This window comes from Chiroxiphia lanceolata, chromosome 19, assembly GCF_009829145.1.
Source record: "Chiroxiphia lanceolata isolate bChiLan1 chromosome 19, bChiLan1.pri, whole genome shotgun sequence".
NCBI classification, from domain to species: Eukaryota; Metazoa; Chordata; class Aves; order Passeriformes; family Pipridae; genus Chiroxiphia; species Chiroxiphia lanceolata.
In genome coordinates, this window is record NC_045655.1 from 9,526,204 (window position 1) to 9,544,306 (window position 18,103).

The 18,103-nt window shown below is 41.6% G+C and overlaps 1 protein-coding gene across 1 annotated transcript in view; it reads right to left on the bottom strand.

Moving 5' to 3' along the window:
- PRKCA (protein kinase C alpha) overlaps window positions 1-18,103 on the bottom strand; it is a 145,652-nt gene that overhangs the window by 27,012 nt on the left and 100,537 nt on the right. Inside the window, 2 exon segments of the mRNA XM_032706569.1 lie at window positions 17,026-17,122; window positions 17,906-18,040. Coding sequence (XP_032562460.1) covers window positions 17,026-17,122; window positions 17,906-18,040 — 232 coding nt within the window.

An 18,103-nucleotide genomic window follows, 5' to 3' on the forward strand; every position in this document is an offset into this window, starting at 1 on the left:
CACAAGCACTGGTGGGTGTAAAGAGAGAATCCTGCTGTAAGGAAGCCTGGGAACATGGAATGCCATGAAATGTTGGAGAACAACCAGGCTGACTCAATGAAAGCACACACCCCAAAGTGGGACTGCCTAATTAAATGACCTTGTTAAATGGTCACATCCTTATCAAAGGTCCTTATTCCCCTTCAGCTCGGCCACTGACCAGTTGTTTATGAGCATGCAAAATAGTTTTTTACATTTAGATTATGAATTCCCTTTTACTGCTTTTTGGCCTAAGGTCCCAGTGAAAACACAGTGGGAATTTCCACACATTTCACTGAGCTCCACCGTGAGCTTTGTATCTGAAACATCTTGACTATTGCAGAGGGAAAATGCCATGCAGCCAACACACTCTTCCAGATTGCCAGAGCAAAACCAGTTTTGCAGCTACAGAAAGGACATAAACTCAAATGATTCATAAAAGCTTATTGGAAAAGAGCAATGTTATTTTGCCTTTCCTATCATGACTAAAATTGAAAATCACAGAATCCTGCTTGAATCCCCCCCCTTATTTTTTATGGATATTAAAATTTGCTGAAGTTGAAGATGGCATCTCAGGCCCTGGATTAATTTTCAATTTACATTCCAACTGCTTGGCTTATTATCTTGGACAAAACCACAATATCGTTACAATGAAGCCAGCTTGCAGCAAACCAACCAGGAAAACAGAATGTTAAAGAGAAATTAGTCTGCACTGGGCAGAAAAGTTAATCTAAAAAGAAAACAAGACATGCACATCATCTTACTTCCTCTGGTTTGGACGCACCTTATCTCGGCCAGTTCTTTTACCCTGAAACCACAGGTGAGAAATAACTTATATTCAGCCCAAATTCACTTCTCCATGGAGTGTTACAGATATTACAGTGTGTTACATTGGAGAGTCTCTTGGAATTTGGCATGTGCTTTTTGGAAAAGATATCTCAGGTTTTGCAGTAAAAATGCTTTCAATTTATTTAATCTAAGAGTAACAATTATACATTTAATTAAATATGAAAAAAAATCTTTCCAAAACCTAATGAGAAGTGTGATGCAAAGAAAAACAGAAGCGATTTAGGGAATAGGAATTCATAATTGCAGTGAATTTTTAATCACAATAAATATTCTCATTAACTCTTTCAATAACTTTCTTTCTGATTTCTCACTGTGAAGGAAATCTAACAGGACAAAACAATAAACCTGAACATTGGCTCTTCTGCCCTCCAGTTACATCTATATTAGAGAATCTTACGAATTACAGAGCAAAAAGAGATCGAATTGTTAATTTTCCACTTAGCCAACAAACAATAAAACTTGTGAAGAATTTAAAAGAATATACACAATTCACTTTCCTACCCTGGGTCTCTTTGGTGTAATGAGCTACCCGACATGATGTTACTGCTTTAACACCTTGTATCACCCACCTCCAGCACTTCTCCCCTGCTGCTGTTTGCAACACTCAGCTCGGTGAGATTGGCTTCGTTCCCACATGGAAAACGAACACCAGGAGCCAAACCTGCCCAAACTTGCAGCCACCCCCTGCCATCCCCCAAGCACAGCTTCAGAAGGGAGAAACCCACATCATCTCCCAGGAAGAGATAATCAAGCCAACAGCAGGCTCTGTGTGCCGCTCACTAGGGGAGGTGTTTCTCGGTTGTCAGGGCAACTCGCTGTCAAGTGAGTTCCCAGATGCCGACAGGATCATCCCCGGGACCAAATTTCCGAGAGGAGAAAGCGATAAATGAAAAGCTATTTAACAACGGTGCTGAATTCTCATCACGTGTGCAGAGGTGCAGCCACACCCAGCCCATCCCTCTGGGATTTGCTCCACTGACACCTGCCCAGGAGGGAAATCCAGAGCTTTGCTCCCCCAGCAGCAGAGTCGTCTGGAGACTCCCAGCTGTGCTCCACGTGGAGCAACATCCCCTCCCCATCTTCAGAGCAGGTTCCACCCACCAGCCACTGCTCTGCCCCTGCAGTTGCATTCAGCTGGGAATAGCAAAAGAATGATGGAGCAACAGAGCACAGAACTGCTCAGTCTCTGTTCCAAAACTCCCAGCTTTGACTGCATGAGTGCCAGCATTCCAAAAACTGACTGCACAGGCTTTATCTTAGATGGTTTGGGTTAGAAGGGACCTTAAAGCTCATCTCATCCCACCCCCTGTCATAGGCAGGGACACCTTCCACTAGCCCAGGTTGCTCCAAGTCCATCCAACCTGGCCCTGGACACTTCCAGGGATGGGGCAGCCACAGCTTCTCTGGGCAACCTGTGTTATGCCCCAAGAATTGAGATCTATGGAGCAGCCATGTTCCTCTGCTGTGATTTAATCCCTCTGCAACATTTTAACAAACCCCCTGCTCCTCACACTGCAAAAAGTTCTCATCAGTTCTTTGCCAGACCCCAACATGCTCTTCAACTGTCACTGGGTGATGGAAGCAGCCATCTCATTCTACCCCACCTTGAGCCAAGGTTTCTGCTCTTAATTCTTAAATCAACACAAAGCCATTGCAGAGCAGCAGGTGACACTCTGCAAATCACTTCTAGAAATGGCAAAGTGAATAATGAGAAGCAGGGAAGGAACGTTCCAGTTTCACTATTCCAGCCCAGGAGGCTGCAAGTGTGAAATTAATGCTCAGTTCTGCCTGTCACTACCTGGACACTGCACAAGAAGCATCAGAGCAGCTCAGAACTCAAACAAACCACAGAAGATGTCACTGACAGAACCAGCAAAGCTCATACCAGGGATGGAAAAACTGAAATAACAATTTATCCAAGTCCCAAGGGAGGACCCATTCGGGTTTCCAGTCATGTACAGTCAGTGGGGATTTTGATCAGTGGATTGAGGCATTAGCAAGCCTTTAATAAAGTAAATAATCCAATAAATCTCAAGTCAAAATCTGGAGGAAACCCCTCCCATTCAGGGAAATTCTTTCTGTCATTGTGGTAGCTTGTTTCTTACATTATTGCATTTCTAATTCTATGTAATTATAGATGCTATGATGGACTATCAATTTCCTAGTTTATACAACTTAATTATTATCAGGATGCTGAGAATCTGAAACGAGAAGAGTCCATTTCTAAGCCCCAGCCAAGACCTAATACTTCACCAGACTGAGGTTTAATCTTAATACCATAACCTAATGCCAGCTTATAAATCATTAGCAGGGAGTTTTGTAGTCATGGAAACAACACAGAACAGAGAAAGTTAGAGCCTAAATTCCAGCTGATGGAGCAGCCCAGCAGCTCTGAGCAGAGAGGGGCTGGAACCGGTGTTATCTTGGTCCAACCCGAGCTCGTGTCCTCACTGCTCAAGCCAACAGAGGGAAGGAACTTCCTTGGCCAATTCTTTCCTACTAAACCTGTGCTGAGCAATCTTGAGAGCTGCTTTTGCACTAAATTTTCCGTAAAACAGAACATGGACACAATCTTTGGCTCTTGTGTTTCTCTCCTTGGAGTTACAAACGCTCGCGAGGGCGGCGGCTTTTCCCATCACACGGTGCACTCTCACCCCTCCCTGTCACAACCAAATTAACTGATGAACTAAATCACAGAAATTAATGTATATACACGTATTTATCCATATAAAAAGGAGCAGGAGACTGGAGATGCCCACACAAGACATGGCAGTACACAAGCAGGGAGAGGCGATACCAGGGACACCATCAAGGATCCACAAGGTTTTCAGCCACGGATTCCTTGGTGGATTTACACTCCAGCAAGACTTCTCTGCAGCAAGGACAACACTGAGGAGATGTAAATAAGCAGAAAGCTGGTTATCTGCACTCTTAGATTTTTCATGGTGGTCATGTCACTATAGTGAGCTAAGACCTAATCAGTAAAAAGTGCAACCTATAAAAATGAAAATGCATTTTTGCTTCATTAGCTAAACTAGTTACTGAAAAAAATAGCTAGGAAAAAATTCCTATAGTTCCCACTGCTAGGAAAAAGGCATGAAGGCAAAGGGGATGTTTCATAAAACTATAAACGGGGAGGGTGATAAAACTCTACCTGGGAGTTAAATATGGACTATTTTATGTCTTTAATTTACTTTTCTCCTCATTTCCTCTCCTGTTTCCCTTAAACTTGTGTCATATTTACCCTTTTGATTAGTAACAGTAAATTTATTGAAATGATTTGCCTGAAAAAATGAATTTTATCAAAACAGCTGTTTAATTTACTGGGTTTATATATTGCTATATATACACATACAAAACGTGGATGATTTCCTTCCTTTCAGGCCTTTTGCTGGAGCCAGCTCAGCTCTGGGAGCTTTTCTCTGTTCTTTGCTGACCTCTTGTGGTTTCTCGCTCTGAGGAGAAAATATTTTCTCCAGCTCAACACTGTTAATTGGATGTTTACTTGGGATAAAGGCAAAAAGAGAATCTAAAAGGACAAGACAACAGTTTAATACACCACTGAGCATCCCAACAGACCTTGTTTGGGGGGGTTTATAATCAATTTTCCAATTGATTCAATTTTTTTTTTTAACTTTTTGGTGTTGCTGGATAGAAGTTAAAACTATACGAAATACTTAAATATGTGATTTCCAAAAAATTCCCGAATTTGCCAGGCAAAAAATGGAGGTAAATATATCCCTTAGAAAATGTAGGCAACTAATTCAAATTACTATGAAAGGCAGTCACTGGAAAAGGGGTATATCTATCCTAAGATGGGAATTTGAGGGGATATTGCCCTGGACAACAAATAGATCTGCATGTGAGCTGTGAAATCTAGAGAGGGAAGAGTTTCCAGTCCCCCATTTGGCACTGTCAACATGTTTAATCTGTTTAATAATCCTGTGGCCACCTGAGTCCACTTTGTTTTCTGCCTTTATTGCCAAACACGCTCTGCCCTGCAACAGAGCGGTGCCTAACGAGGAGAAATGTAATTAAAGAGGCTGCCTAGGAATAATATTCAAGAATTCTTGCAGAAGTATCCTGTGGTAGTGCTAATAAAAGCCCCAAACAGCAAATAGGATGCTACAACAGCAAATCCCTAAGTGTCAAAAAAGGAATTGCTTTTATATATGCTCCTTCATTTTTTAATTATGCAAATTACTGCTAGTTTTCAATCTTGAGTGTGGAATTTGCTTTTAAGCATAAAACTCATCTCAATATGGGCAAACAATAATAAAATTCTGTGCTAAAATAATTTTTAAGGACTTTCTACCTAATCCTAGAGCAAATCCCTGCAATCAAACCCCCCCAGGCATGCAAAGCTGCAGACCAGGACTGATTTTAAAGCCTTGGGGATTGTGTATCCAAATCTTAACGTGCTATGAAACCATTTATCACACACAAACACACACCCCCAAAAAGATGAAGGTGTTTTCTGCACGATGTTGAGAACTAATCTATTTAAATATACACTTTGCAGCGGAACAACAGCAGGATAAATGTGTGATCCTTCCCAGCATCTGATTATTCCATAACCAAGTTTTTCCGTGCTGCCTGACCTCGCTCTCAGCAGCCCCAGCTCTGCTATGACGTTATAAAATCAGTTTTGCACGTTTTACAGGTTTCCAGCTCAGAACTGCGGCGTTATCCTGGGGAACACAGCCTTCCTCCTGCAGCTGCTCCTGCTGCTTCCTTTCAATTCTGATCTGTGCACTCGGGCACACAAGCTCCCAGCAGCCCCACATGAAGTGATTACCTCCAGCATCATTCCCAGTCATTCCCAGAGCCGTGTGATGGTCCCGCAGGAGGCAGTGACGCCTCTGAGCTGAGGTCAGCGCTGCCAAGTCACTGCCAGCCCCAAGGACAGGGGGGATTTGGGATGATCAGAGAATCACAGAATCACAGAATCAGCTGGGTTGGAAGGGACCTCCGAGATCATCAAGTCCAACCCTCGATCCAACCCCGCTGTGGTTCCCAGCCCATGGCACTGATGCCACATCCAGCCTTATCTTGAAAACCTCCAGGGATGGAGAATCCACCCCTTCCCTGGGCAGCCCATTCCAATGGCTGATCACACTCTCTGGAAAGAAATTCTTTCTAATATCTAACCTAAACCTCCCCTGGCACAGCTGAAGACCGAGCCCTCTTGTCTTGCTGATCGTTGCCTGGGAAAAGAGACCAACTCCTACCTGGCTCCCCCTCCTGTCAGGGAGTTGCAGAGAGTGAGGAGGTCTCCCCTGAGCCTCCTCTTCTCCAGGCTGAACAGCCCCAGCTCCCTCAGCCTCTCCTCATAGTGATTCAGTGAGAAAAGACACATCACAAACAAGGAAGCTTTTTTTTTTCCCACCCTAAATGAAAAAACCTGAATTCTTGAGCGTCCCCATCAGAACAGAGAGCCAGCTTGCTCTGTTGGAATTCATGTTTGTAATTCACCAGCACTAAACATGAATTTTTGGGAAGCAGCAGCTGTAGGAAACTCCTCAGCCCTTTTTTTTGGGTGCTCTCCTGTGGTGGAAACATGAATGGACAAGGACTTCTGTCAGTTTATATCAGTGCACTTCAAGGCCTGGATTTTACAAATGAAGTGACAAAACTTCATATTTATCCCAGATGCATTTTCTCCTTTAAAAAACACACTTAAACAGAGACAATTCCAACTTCCCAGCATGAAACAAGTTTCACCAATGAAACCCCCATGCAGTTTTATTCTCAAATAAGAAAAGGTATAAAGGATTGAGGAAGGACAGTCCTCTTCTGCACAGGCCTTTCTGAGATAAAGATATCAGATAAAGAATCAAGGTTAAGAAAAAGTGTTACTGATTGCATGACAAATGATTATTGCATTAGGAAATATTTGGCAATGACAAATGGTCTTATTTTTGGATTTTTCTGGTTCAGTATTATTTTCTGGTTCAATATTTGTTAAAATCATGCATTAATAATATAAACAACTCTTCAAACATAACATTTGTTTTTTAAATTAAGTATTCTAAGCTTTGAGCTGTAACATGTAAACTGCTCTAGGTCAACTTCAGCTGTAAAAATTGTATTTGAAGACGACAATGGCTTCAATAATCTTAGATTCCTAAAGCAGTTACAGCTCAGGAGCTTCAAATTTTAATTCAAATTGTAACTTAACCAATGTATAAAACTTCAAGTGTGATTTGTGTCAGTGACCTTTGCCGTAATAAAGCAAGATAATTTGTCAAAGATACATGCAAGTATAAAGTCCACACATGTATGTTCTCAATGCTGAGATGTAACTTTTATGGCAATAACTGAGTGATGTGGTGATTAGTGAAAAAAGCAAAATGGGAAGTTAACAGGTGAATTGGTATCTCAGGTATCAGAGCATCTGTGCACATGATAATATAATAATCTCTTATGATATAGCATACTCCAAATAACATAGAGCAGTAGATGTAGTATGTTATACCATAAACCATGCATGCTGTAGTATGCAAATTTATCTATTTAAATATACAGTGACCACGAGCATTGTTTGATCTGTGAAAGTCATTTAAAGTTCCATGAATGTCTTTCAAATTAAAGATGCACCATTTTCCATTTTCCATGAGAAGGTGGCATTCATTTAACTCATTCCTTCAAAAAGAAAGGCACACTGCATCTGCTCAGGTTGGATGACTGCTTTTTGGCAGTAAAATCTTAATCTGGGCAGTATTTTGTGACAAATCATGGAAGATTCATACTTCCATTTTTTTTAAAGAAAACCTTTAGCTGGGAGAAAAACAAGTGCATCCTTAAAACATGCTGAGGATGAAACTGAACTTAATAAACTTCAAACATCAGTCAAGAGGGTTGTGTGAAGAGAAAGGTGCAGGAGAACACCAAAACTACCTTGAAGAAGTGGATATTTACATGACAGTCCTGGAAGAGACAGGAAAGGGAGAAACACTGCCTGGTTAGTAAGGGCTGGCACAGCAAAGCAACCACAATTAGTAGCAGAATAAACAAATACAGACACAGCAGCGGGAATACAAAATGGACACATCTGTTAAGCACAGGAAAACCACACAAAAAAATAAATTGGTGTCAATTACCCTGCCAGGGAGGAGCAGGGACAAGCACAGCGAGGGACAGGTTCTCACACAGCTGCTCCTCAGCTTTGGGCACATCCTCCCCCCATGCACGGGACATTCCTTGGGGAAACACTCCAGGTGTGTCCAGCTGTGGCTTCACCAGCTCATGAGCTCTGACAGGGCCACAGCACTAAAAGGTTTCTTGATTTTTTTTTTTTGCCTTGTTCTGCAACACACATTTAACCTTTACAAAAGGGATAAGGAAATCCCTCCCATCGATATGATTTTTTACATATATTCTTCACCTGAAATCACAACACACTGCCTGAGAAAAGCCTTAGGGAAATCAGAGGCTGATCCGAACAGAGAGCAGAGATTTATGTCATCTAGTTAAGAAATGTCAAGTTTTCTAGTTTGAGCTCTGGTGAGTGGATGGGAAACCTCCAGATAACTGCATATGGGAATTCCCCATGCCAAACTATAGTACAGAACAGATGGAGTCATCTAACAGCATCTCTATAATGCTGCAAACTATTCTCTAATGATTAAATATGCACAATTTAAAAATAGGAATGAGTGCCATGGCCAAAAAAAGCAGCTCTTCTTTTTATATCTCTATATGCATAATGAGTGTGGATTGATGTGCCAGTGATATTTTGGCTGGTCATGATTTCAGTGTAGCTTAGAGTCTGTTTCCTGAAAAGTGAATTTAATCTTGTAGTTCACAATTTGAAGTGTCAGCAACATTATTTCCCTTTTTCATGTCACCTTCCCTGACCTGCCTGAAGTTACAGTTATTGCTTCAAAATGGGAGTGCATATTGGCTAGATACAGATTGGAAGAGATCGTATCTTTTATTTATTAAAAAAAAAGAGTAAAGTAACTGTAGTATAACAGCTCTGGGGCAAAAACATTGCCATCCTTCAAAAACTTCAAAGAAATGTTTCCTGCACAGCCCTTATAATACTTTACAGAGAGACCTGGAGAACTTAACCCACAAATAAACAAAATCATAAGCTCCTCTACTGTTCGGTTTATTTTGTTTTGTTGGGGGTTTTTTTGAATGAAAAATTAATTAATTTAATTAGAAAACTCATTGGGTTCTTAAGAAGCTACTGAAACAGTTCCTGGAGTCTTCTGCTATGGCCCTGGCTGTGCAACTGCAACATTTTCACCCAGCCTCCAGCTTAGAATCAAGACAGCTCTAGGATGTTCTGGCCACTGATTAAAGGAAAGAAAGAAAATGTCCTTTTGACCTAAAGTTGCTGTGAATATCAGGAAAATGTCATATTAATCAAGACAGTCCTGGCCTTCTCCTTTCAAATAAAGCAGCCAGAAACTGCTTTAAAAACTAAAACTAAAGGGAGTGTTGAAGATCTAAGAAATGCAGGACCTGCAGTGAAACAATCTGAAATGAAGTATTGGTGTTGAGAAAGGAAATGATAAATAAATGAAAGAGGTTTCTTTAGCATTAGACTATAACAGCAACAGAAGTCATCAGAAAGCTTTAATTGTGCCTTGAAATCTGGGGACATTTTCAGGTTCTGTTTAACACCAGCTGTGCAGCCACAAAGAGAGGCCTGGTGGTGTAAACCCATGGGAGCTCTGTATGCACAACTCCAGACTGGGAGAGGGCACTGCTTTGTAAATTCACGTCTGCACAAGGATTAACACACAGGTTTAGTCAAACAAAGTGCTGCTCTGCATCCTGGAGGAGCTCAGCAGCAGAAATATCTACAGCTCCTGAGTCACTGGAGAGGTCCTGGATATTTATAACCGAGCCCGATGGCCAAGCTCCACATCCTCCCTGTTCTTATATTTCAAATGATAAGGCACTTTAAAAGACATTTTCTTTAGGACCATCCTAATAGTTATGTTTAGAAGCACTGAGATGTCACCAAAATGTCACCACTGACTGCACACTTCCAGTGCTCAGATACAAAATCCACCCTGTTCTCAACTCTGCTCCCTCCCCAGTTGCAGGCTGGAAAAGGACACAACAGGTCCAGCTTCTGTACAGCCTCCACCAGCAATTCCATGGGTCAAGGCAGCCGAAATCTTGAACACAAACAGCACTCAAAGGTGGCCTGGGTGGTGGATGTGGATTTGTGTCCCCAGGGAAGCACCATCAAAACGGACCCACATGGATCCCCCCAGTGGGAAGAGCAGCCTCTCTCAGAAACAAAGAGAACAATTTCATTCCTCTGAAACCCACCCAGAGCTACAGTAGAGGAAGTAATTAGAACAAAAGAAGATGTCTGATATGTGAAGATTATGCACCAGGAGGACCATTGCATGTCTTCCCCACAGAGGCTTTAAAATGAAGATTTTAGGAGCGGCAACAACGTGCTTGGATCACTCCAATTCCCAAAGCTGGGTGTAGTGACTCACACTGCTCCCATCACTCAAGATACCTTGTGCTCAGTAAATGTGTCCACGTGTCAGGATTACAGCTGCTCTGGCCTTTGTTTAATTTTAAAAAAAATCATTTCAATGGACCATAACTGCTTTATTTTTAATAACGTTTCCCGTGCTGGTGATGTGGAAAGAAGGGAACAGAGAGAATAACTCACCAGCCTACTTTTAAACCAGTATTATTCTATTATTGTTCTATCAAGAAGTGCTTTACTAAGCAGGAAAAGGAAAAAAAAAGGCTTGACCAAACTGAAATAACTTTCTACAATAGAAGTTTTACAGTTCACACATTTCTTTTCCTCTAATACAAAAAAACCCCAAGCAAAAGCATCTTACTGCCCAAATCACAACCTGGTAGAAAAAAATACCATAAGGTTGCATTATTTCAATATTCTGCTTTTTTCTTTGCCTAGTAAAATACTGCAAGAAGAAAATAAATATCTAACAAAGAGTAGATGCTGCAGTCAGAAGATTTGCTAGTTTGGGTCCATGGAGCCACCTGGGACTGTTGGGAGTTCCCATGGCAACCTCAGCACGGACAATTATGGAGCAGCTACAATTATTCTGAGGGAGTTGCATTTTGAGATGGCCACAAATAATCCCATTCCAGAGAGAAAATTCACAACCAAAGGTTAAAACCAACTGAAAAATAGTGACAGATTTTCTCCTGCCTCCACTTCCTACAGGAGTATATTTTTATCTCTAAATATTAATAATGATGTATCACGTATAAATCACTGAGGACAGATTTGATAACACTGCTAAATGAGCAGATAATGAATCTGTAAGTTCTAGTGAGAGGTGAGATCCAGAAAATACGTAGATTGAATTTGTTGTGAAATACTGCACAGCACCCTGCATAACACACCTCACTTTCTATATAATGCACAAGTTCATATAGATAACACATTGTACATAATAAGAAAATCCTGGCAATAAAATCAAAAAGGTAGAAAAGCACCATCCTCTTCAACTCCTTCTTTTCCAAATTTAGTCCCGTTTGTTGGATAGGGCAGAAATTGGGTGTTAATTTTTCAGCTGGTTCAGAGGTGGCAGAATGGGCCATAAGGAAACTTCTCATGACAAACAGGTTTCTTCTGTTCATTTACAGATGTAAGCGAAGAGAATTTTTGAATCTATTATTATTTATTTATAATCTTGCATGGCTATTTTATGGTAGATTTGCATAGAATAAATGACTTAAAGAATCTGTGCCAGAAGGTCCAGCAAGCAAAGCAGCATATCCACGAGATTTGGGTGGCTAATAACCACATTTAAATAAGAAGTCTGGGTGGTTACAGGGATATGTTAAGAAGGATGTGATGGGATTGTGTAAAGAGTTTGAAACCAGTGAGAGCTTGAGGCCCAGTCTCAAGGCTGTCTGTTGAAATATAGATGCAGGTAGATATTTTTAAAATTCTGATTTAAATGGGAGGTTGTAGCGACTGAAGCACGGACACCCTTGCTGGTCAGAATAGTTTATTATTTATTTCAAGCCTCTGTTTATAGAGGAATTAGTTTCATTTCTGCTCTGTGAGCAAAGCAAAGCATCTTCAACCTATCAACAAGCAATACTCGTCCCTATAAAATTACAATATGCACATTTCTACCCATCAACAACTAATGTCCATCTTTACACCTATCAGCTTCCAACACGCCGCCTTCTTTTCTTCAATCATCTTCTTGTTCTGGGTCATGCAACCTTTGGCTCCAGGCACATTGCAGACACTTCCTCCCACCTTCTGCCACATTCTCTTCTGTTCTGGCAACGTCCTCTGCTTCGGTAACACTTTGAGTTCTGCTCTGGTCCACGATCCTCCACATCTCACTGCATCTACATGGGTTAGTAAGGCACTTGTTGCTAAGCCAGTAGCATTAGCTTCCTTCACAAGCCAGCAGCCAAGTTTATTTAGAGAGGTTAAAGCATGTGCCATTCCTGTGCCCGCTATAAGGCTGGAAAAGAATCTTTGCAGTTGGTTCCAGAATCGAACATTTGAGTCACAATTTGAGGAAAATTGGAGTATTGATCTTTTGCCTCTGCTGAGTGGATTTCTGTTCAAGGGTGACTTATTAGGGTGAAATAGTGTTAGTTGCCCAAAAGCACAGGGACCCCCACACCGCTTTTCCAGGGTTGCTCTTCCATACTCGTTGCCCACAAATCAAGAATAAATCAGGTAACCTTATTAGGTTATTGCCAGGGACAAACCCTGGCTAAGTGTTTCATTACATCATAAAGAAGCACTTGCATAAATCCCTACGGGAGAGATGTCAAGCTCGGGTTGATTCGTGTGAGAACCTGTGAAAAAATTAAGATAGAAACATGTTGTAGCTTGTAAAGTTCCCGAGATCCCTAATTCTTGTGGCTCAAGGAGCATGGTTGGGAAATTGTTCATTTTGTACAGTTGATTCTGGTACCACGTGGATCTCAGCCCTTTGTTGCCTTGACACCAGTGCTTTGGCTGCTTGATTTTGGGTTTGCTACAGTTACCTCACACCGTTTGGTCGTACAGCGATTCCCAACGGGACGTGTTGTTGTTAAAATCATTTTCAAGAGACATTTCCAAACATGAGGAACCAACACATAAGAAGTACTTAACACTTCTGAAAAGGAGTACATACGGGGCGAGGAGATACTGCTTTCTCTTACTAACTACTGTAAATCTTTCATCATCTCATAAGACAAGTTATGATATTTAGGAGGTTGTTGTTGTCGATATATAACAGGACAGGCGGTTACAAATTCCCAATCACCCGCTGCTAAAGCCTTTTCTCTGCATTTGTCCCATTTGTTTCCATAAATCTTTCTGTGCCCATTCTGGGTTTTAATGAAAGGAGATAATTTTCATTCCGGTTTGTCTAACCCCGGATCAGAAGAGTCGTCGGAGTCAATGTCAGGTTCCTCTTTTGGGAGGGTGGGAAGGCACATTTGTGGGAATTTGGGCAGCTTGCAGCCGCTTTTCTCCTCAAAGGGTAACTCTGTACTCTTAGTTTTGTCCTCAGTCACAGGAGGAGCAGGGGGGTTAGAGTCCAGAGCTGCAACAGTTTCTGTCTCTTTTTGAGCTGCTTTTAAAGTAGCCATCAGCGTACCCCACGTAGTTAAGTGTTTGCAAGCTGCAGAGTCCCCAAGTCCAGCTTGCTCACAGAGCATACGACCGACTCGTTGCCAGGTTTCTATTTGGAAAGTCCCATCTCTTGGAAAAATCAGGTAGGTGTAAAAAAATCCAATCTAAAAGTGTCATTAATTTATGTCCGGACACTTCTCGGTTTTGCTTTCGCATAAGGCGACGCAAAGCATCCGAGCTTTGTTTCTGTTCCTGGGATATTTTCCCCCCATCTTTCCCAGATGCTCACCTGCCTTGCTCTCCTGCTTGCAGCTGGGAGATCACTATGGATGAATGTCTTCATTCCTGATGTTTTGCTGAAAAGTCCCTGGGACCTCCTGATGGCCCTCCTAAGAATGTGGGGAGGGGTGATGAGTTTGTTTTTTTTCTTCTCTCCTCGGAAACGGGGGCATTTATTCCACTTTTGCCTTAACTCAGGCAAGGTGTGCGTTGGAAAAGCTCCAAGGTCGTTTTGGTTGTCAGCCTGGTCATCCGGCTGTTTTCCTGGCCCTGGCTTGCCTGTGCCCTGTTCTTGCCCCCAGCCCAGATCTGCTCAGGATTCCTCGGAGAGGCTTGAACCCATCTGCAGAGGAACAGTTTGGGGACCGAGGTCGCCCTTTTCCCTCCTCTGCTCCTGTGTCTGGCAGCCGTTGTGCCCATCGACGAAAAGGGGGGAAATCCCGGCCACAGACAGCCACAGACAGCATGACTTTCATGGGAAGAACCCCTTTTCCCCCTTTTTCCCTTCCCCTTCTTGTTGTTGTGTGGGGGAATCTCCATTTTTTGGCTGTCTTCCACGCACCAAGGCCCTCACGTGGCGACCGCCAGAGCCCAACAGCACCCCCTGCCCCGCGTGGTTAAAATTGTGCCAAACCCCGAAAAGTACCCAACTGGTTCCTTATGAAGGGGATTTTTGGGCACAAGATCATTGTTTGGTTGGTTTTTTCGTGTTCTTTTGTTGTTCTGCCAATACACATATATCCTTTAATAAAGGGCTGTTATTTTTTTTTTCTTTCTCCAGACTTCCTCAATTGGAGCCTCTTAGTTTCGGATTTACAGGTGCTTAGAGGGAGTTTGGTCTTCCTCATAACTTATCCTCCTTAGCAAAACACTTCAGTCTCATTAAACTGAGACATCTATCTATAATTTTAATGTTCCTGACAAACTCACTCCTCCAGGAAAATGGCAGTCAAGATCTGCAATCCTCTTCCTGCAAGGCTTCAATGCTGATTTTAGAACAGTGGCAATATTTATTTAGATGATGTCATTAAATCCCAAATAGCAGCATATTTTCTCAGTGCTATCTACTTGTTCCTTAGTACAGGGCACCTAAAATAAAATGCCTATGTAAGCCAGAATATAAATGATAACAGAAGTAAGATAAAAGATGATCAGAGTCAGCACCACTTATGTGCCACACCAGAATAGCTAATAAGTTAAATACCACCATTCAGACATCTGTGCTGCTAATTTTTAGAAGCCATCACAGTGATGCCCTTTGAAACCAAGTAAGAATTTTACTTGGAGGGTCCTGCTTCCCTCTGCCCCTTCTCAGAGTGGTAAATTTTACAAGAGAGCAAATGGGTGAACCTGAATCCTTTTGCCATGTAACACTGCATTATCCCAGCCTCGGTCTCCTCATAATTACAGAGTTTGTTCAGCTACCAACACTTTCATTTGTCATCACTATGGTTTAAAACTGTTCATTGTGCACCTGGGGAAATCACATTCCTGGAGACACCGTGTTCACTGAAGACCTATTCCCTTCCCTTGATTAATTCAGTCACTCGAACAGCAACAACCAGGCTACTCCCAGAACAGGGAGAGCCTCAAATACACAGTGCTGAGGCTGAACTAATTAGACTTTGAGACAGACTAATTATTTCTGAGGCAGAGCTGCCCCTATGTGAAGCTGCTGTTTCTGGGACCAGGTCCAGTAGCTTTACCCAATGCAACCTCTCAGGATTTCTCCTGTTTCATTGCAGGACACAGATAAACCCTGACTGTTTCTCCTGCAACCAGTGTATTTACTGTAGGATGAAGAAAAAAGCCTAAGAAGTTGTAAATTCAATATACAAATATACTGCATATAATATCTGACCTTTTTAAGTGGACAATTTTAGTGACTTTTCTTTGTGCTGTCTCTGACCTGAGAAAAAACAAGTAGATTTCTATACCTGTATCACCAACATTTAAACACCAGTTCCAGGCTCTGTATAATGCACAGGGGCATGGAAGAGGTGGACAGAATTACTTTTGAAGCTATTCTTCATAGGGAGGATGAAAAATAAATATGATCTTGAACAGCAAATGACCTAGTGCAGCAAAATAAAATCACACTGGGTCAGATCACAATTGCAAAGAAAGGAAAATGGACTGGAGATTGAAATACTTCTCAAATGTATAACAAAAATCATTGTTCATGCCAGACAGGAGCATGGGAGCTGATCCAAATGCGTTCACAAGAAATTGCTGCACCTTTTCTTTTTCTTCCTTGAAAGTTGCACATGTGCTGTTTTTCCTCACTTTCTCGGGTTAACCCATCTTTTATAATAACAGTGGAGAATTCTGCCTGATGGTGAACATCAAAAATTGCCATTTCAGGTTGAAAGGAGCAGGCGTGTTTGTTTATGCACAACAGGTACATTAATCACGTTCTGGATAAACAGCCTGGCTGGGGCTGGAAATGTCCAACCAGGAAAAGGGAACCAACACTGCAGGTTGGGATATTTCAAACTCATTACTGTGTGAGCAGCTGGAAGAGCAGCCAAGGGAGATGAGCTGAATCCAGCACAGCCATCAGCAAACCCCCTCCCTCCCCAGGCTGTACCTGCCCTGTTCCTGGGGCTTGTGGTCAGCAAATATTTAGTTGAAGTCTCAGCTGTAGTTGTCAGAAGAGGCTGAGTTGCTGGCTGAGTGTGATCATTAAGGAATTACTCCTGTGTATGGTACAATGAGACTGTGCTTGTGGCTACCAACCCCTCCAGTTGGCACCACAGAAGGCAGGACACTGTGGAAAGCATTGCTTTTCTCTGGATTCTCTTTTCTATACACAACCACCAATACCTCGGTCCTTAAAAACATCCTCACCCACGCTACAGGAGATCAGAATTTCACATGAAAAACTTCTGCAAAGATTATGAGACTCTAAATTGTCAGTAATTATTACAAGCCTTTTGTTAAAACACAAGAACTCACGGTGTTAAATATTCTAAATATGGGGTTTCTGAGAATTTCATTTGTCAAATAACGCAGATACCAGTGATAATGGCTGGAAGATTTTGCAGCAAGTATTAGAAGATATTGAAATTATTACACATGCTTGACAAAACATATTTTAAAATACCAACTTAGAAGTGTCATAGCACAGAAGCTGAACTGTCAGAAAAATGATGCCACCACTGAATTAAACCATTGGCCCAATCTTCAAGGAAACCAAAGTCACACAGTGCTGACACAGGAACAGAAGCAGTAGCACTCAACCATATGTATGTTTTAACAGGTTTTCTTTTTTGGAATAAAGTGAAAAATAAGTGCAATATACAGCTTTTAGCCCTCACCTCAAACTTCTGCCGGAGCTCTGCATTTCCATCTTCATCAGCATCTGGAATTGGAACATTGTAATATTCACCTTCTTCTTGATTCAGCAGCTTGTACCTGTGGAACATTTGAGAAAAAAAATGTGACTTTCCAGTTTTATTCCTGTCAGATTTGAAGCCTGATTTAGTGTGATTATATGATTTTTTTTTTTGTGTGTGTGGTTTGTATCAGTGTCACAGGCAGGTAAAGAACTGACCTCAAGGACCTAAAGCAAACTCAGAAATAGGACATATTTAACATGAAATCAAACCTTTAATCTCAAATTATGTGTCAAGGCAGTTTAATGGACAAGGAGATTCTTCCCACCCATCCTGTGATATGATGGGAGACATCAACCCTGGAGAACTTTTGTCTCCAGTGCTTCCACAGCCCTAAAGATATATCTTTGAAGGAATGTCCTTTTTCAGGAGATGTGGTGGGTTCTACCCCTTGCTTGGTAGTTAATGAGGTGGCATTTTATGAAATCAGTTTCCATGCACTTTGAATTTGCAGAGCTATATATAACATGATACACTTAGTAATGAATACATCGTATTTGAGATAAAAATAAAATTCCTATCACAAGACTATGTACACAGAGCTGAGTTTGCAGCAGCTCCTGGCTCCAGTAGAAGTTTCATGAACACCACAAAAGAAAAGCAATCCTTTCATTATCCTTCTTTGATACATATATATATAGCCTGTATTTCCTAGGTTTAGTTGCACTTTCAGGGAATTTATAGCCTGAAACTCAGTGAAAAACTCAAAAAAAAAAAAAAAGGTAGATCATGTTGAAGAAAAAGACTGATTTAAAACTTTTGGTGATATATTCTCTCCTTCTCCCTTGTCTGAAACTCTTACCATCCACTGGCTGGCATTTTCATAAGCTCTGACACCCCAAACGAAAGAGATCCCATGAAATCATTCCTGGTTGTTCGATCCCAGTCCCAGACCTCGACGGACAACCGGCGATCTTTGTCTGAAGGCTTTAATTTACTAAAAAGGAGAGAAATAGAGCAGTTTCCAATGCAAAACTGAACAAACAATTCAAACCAGGCA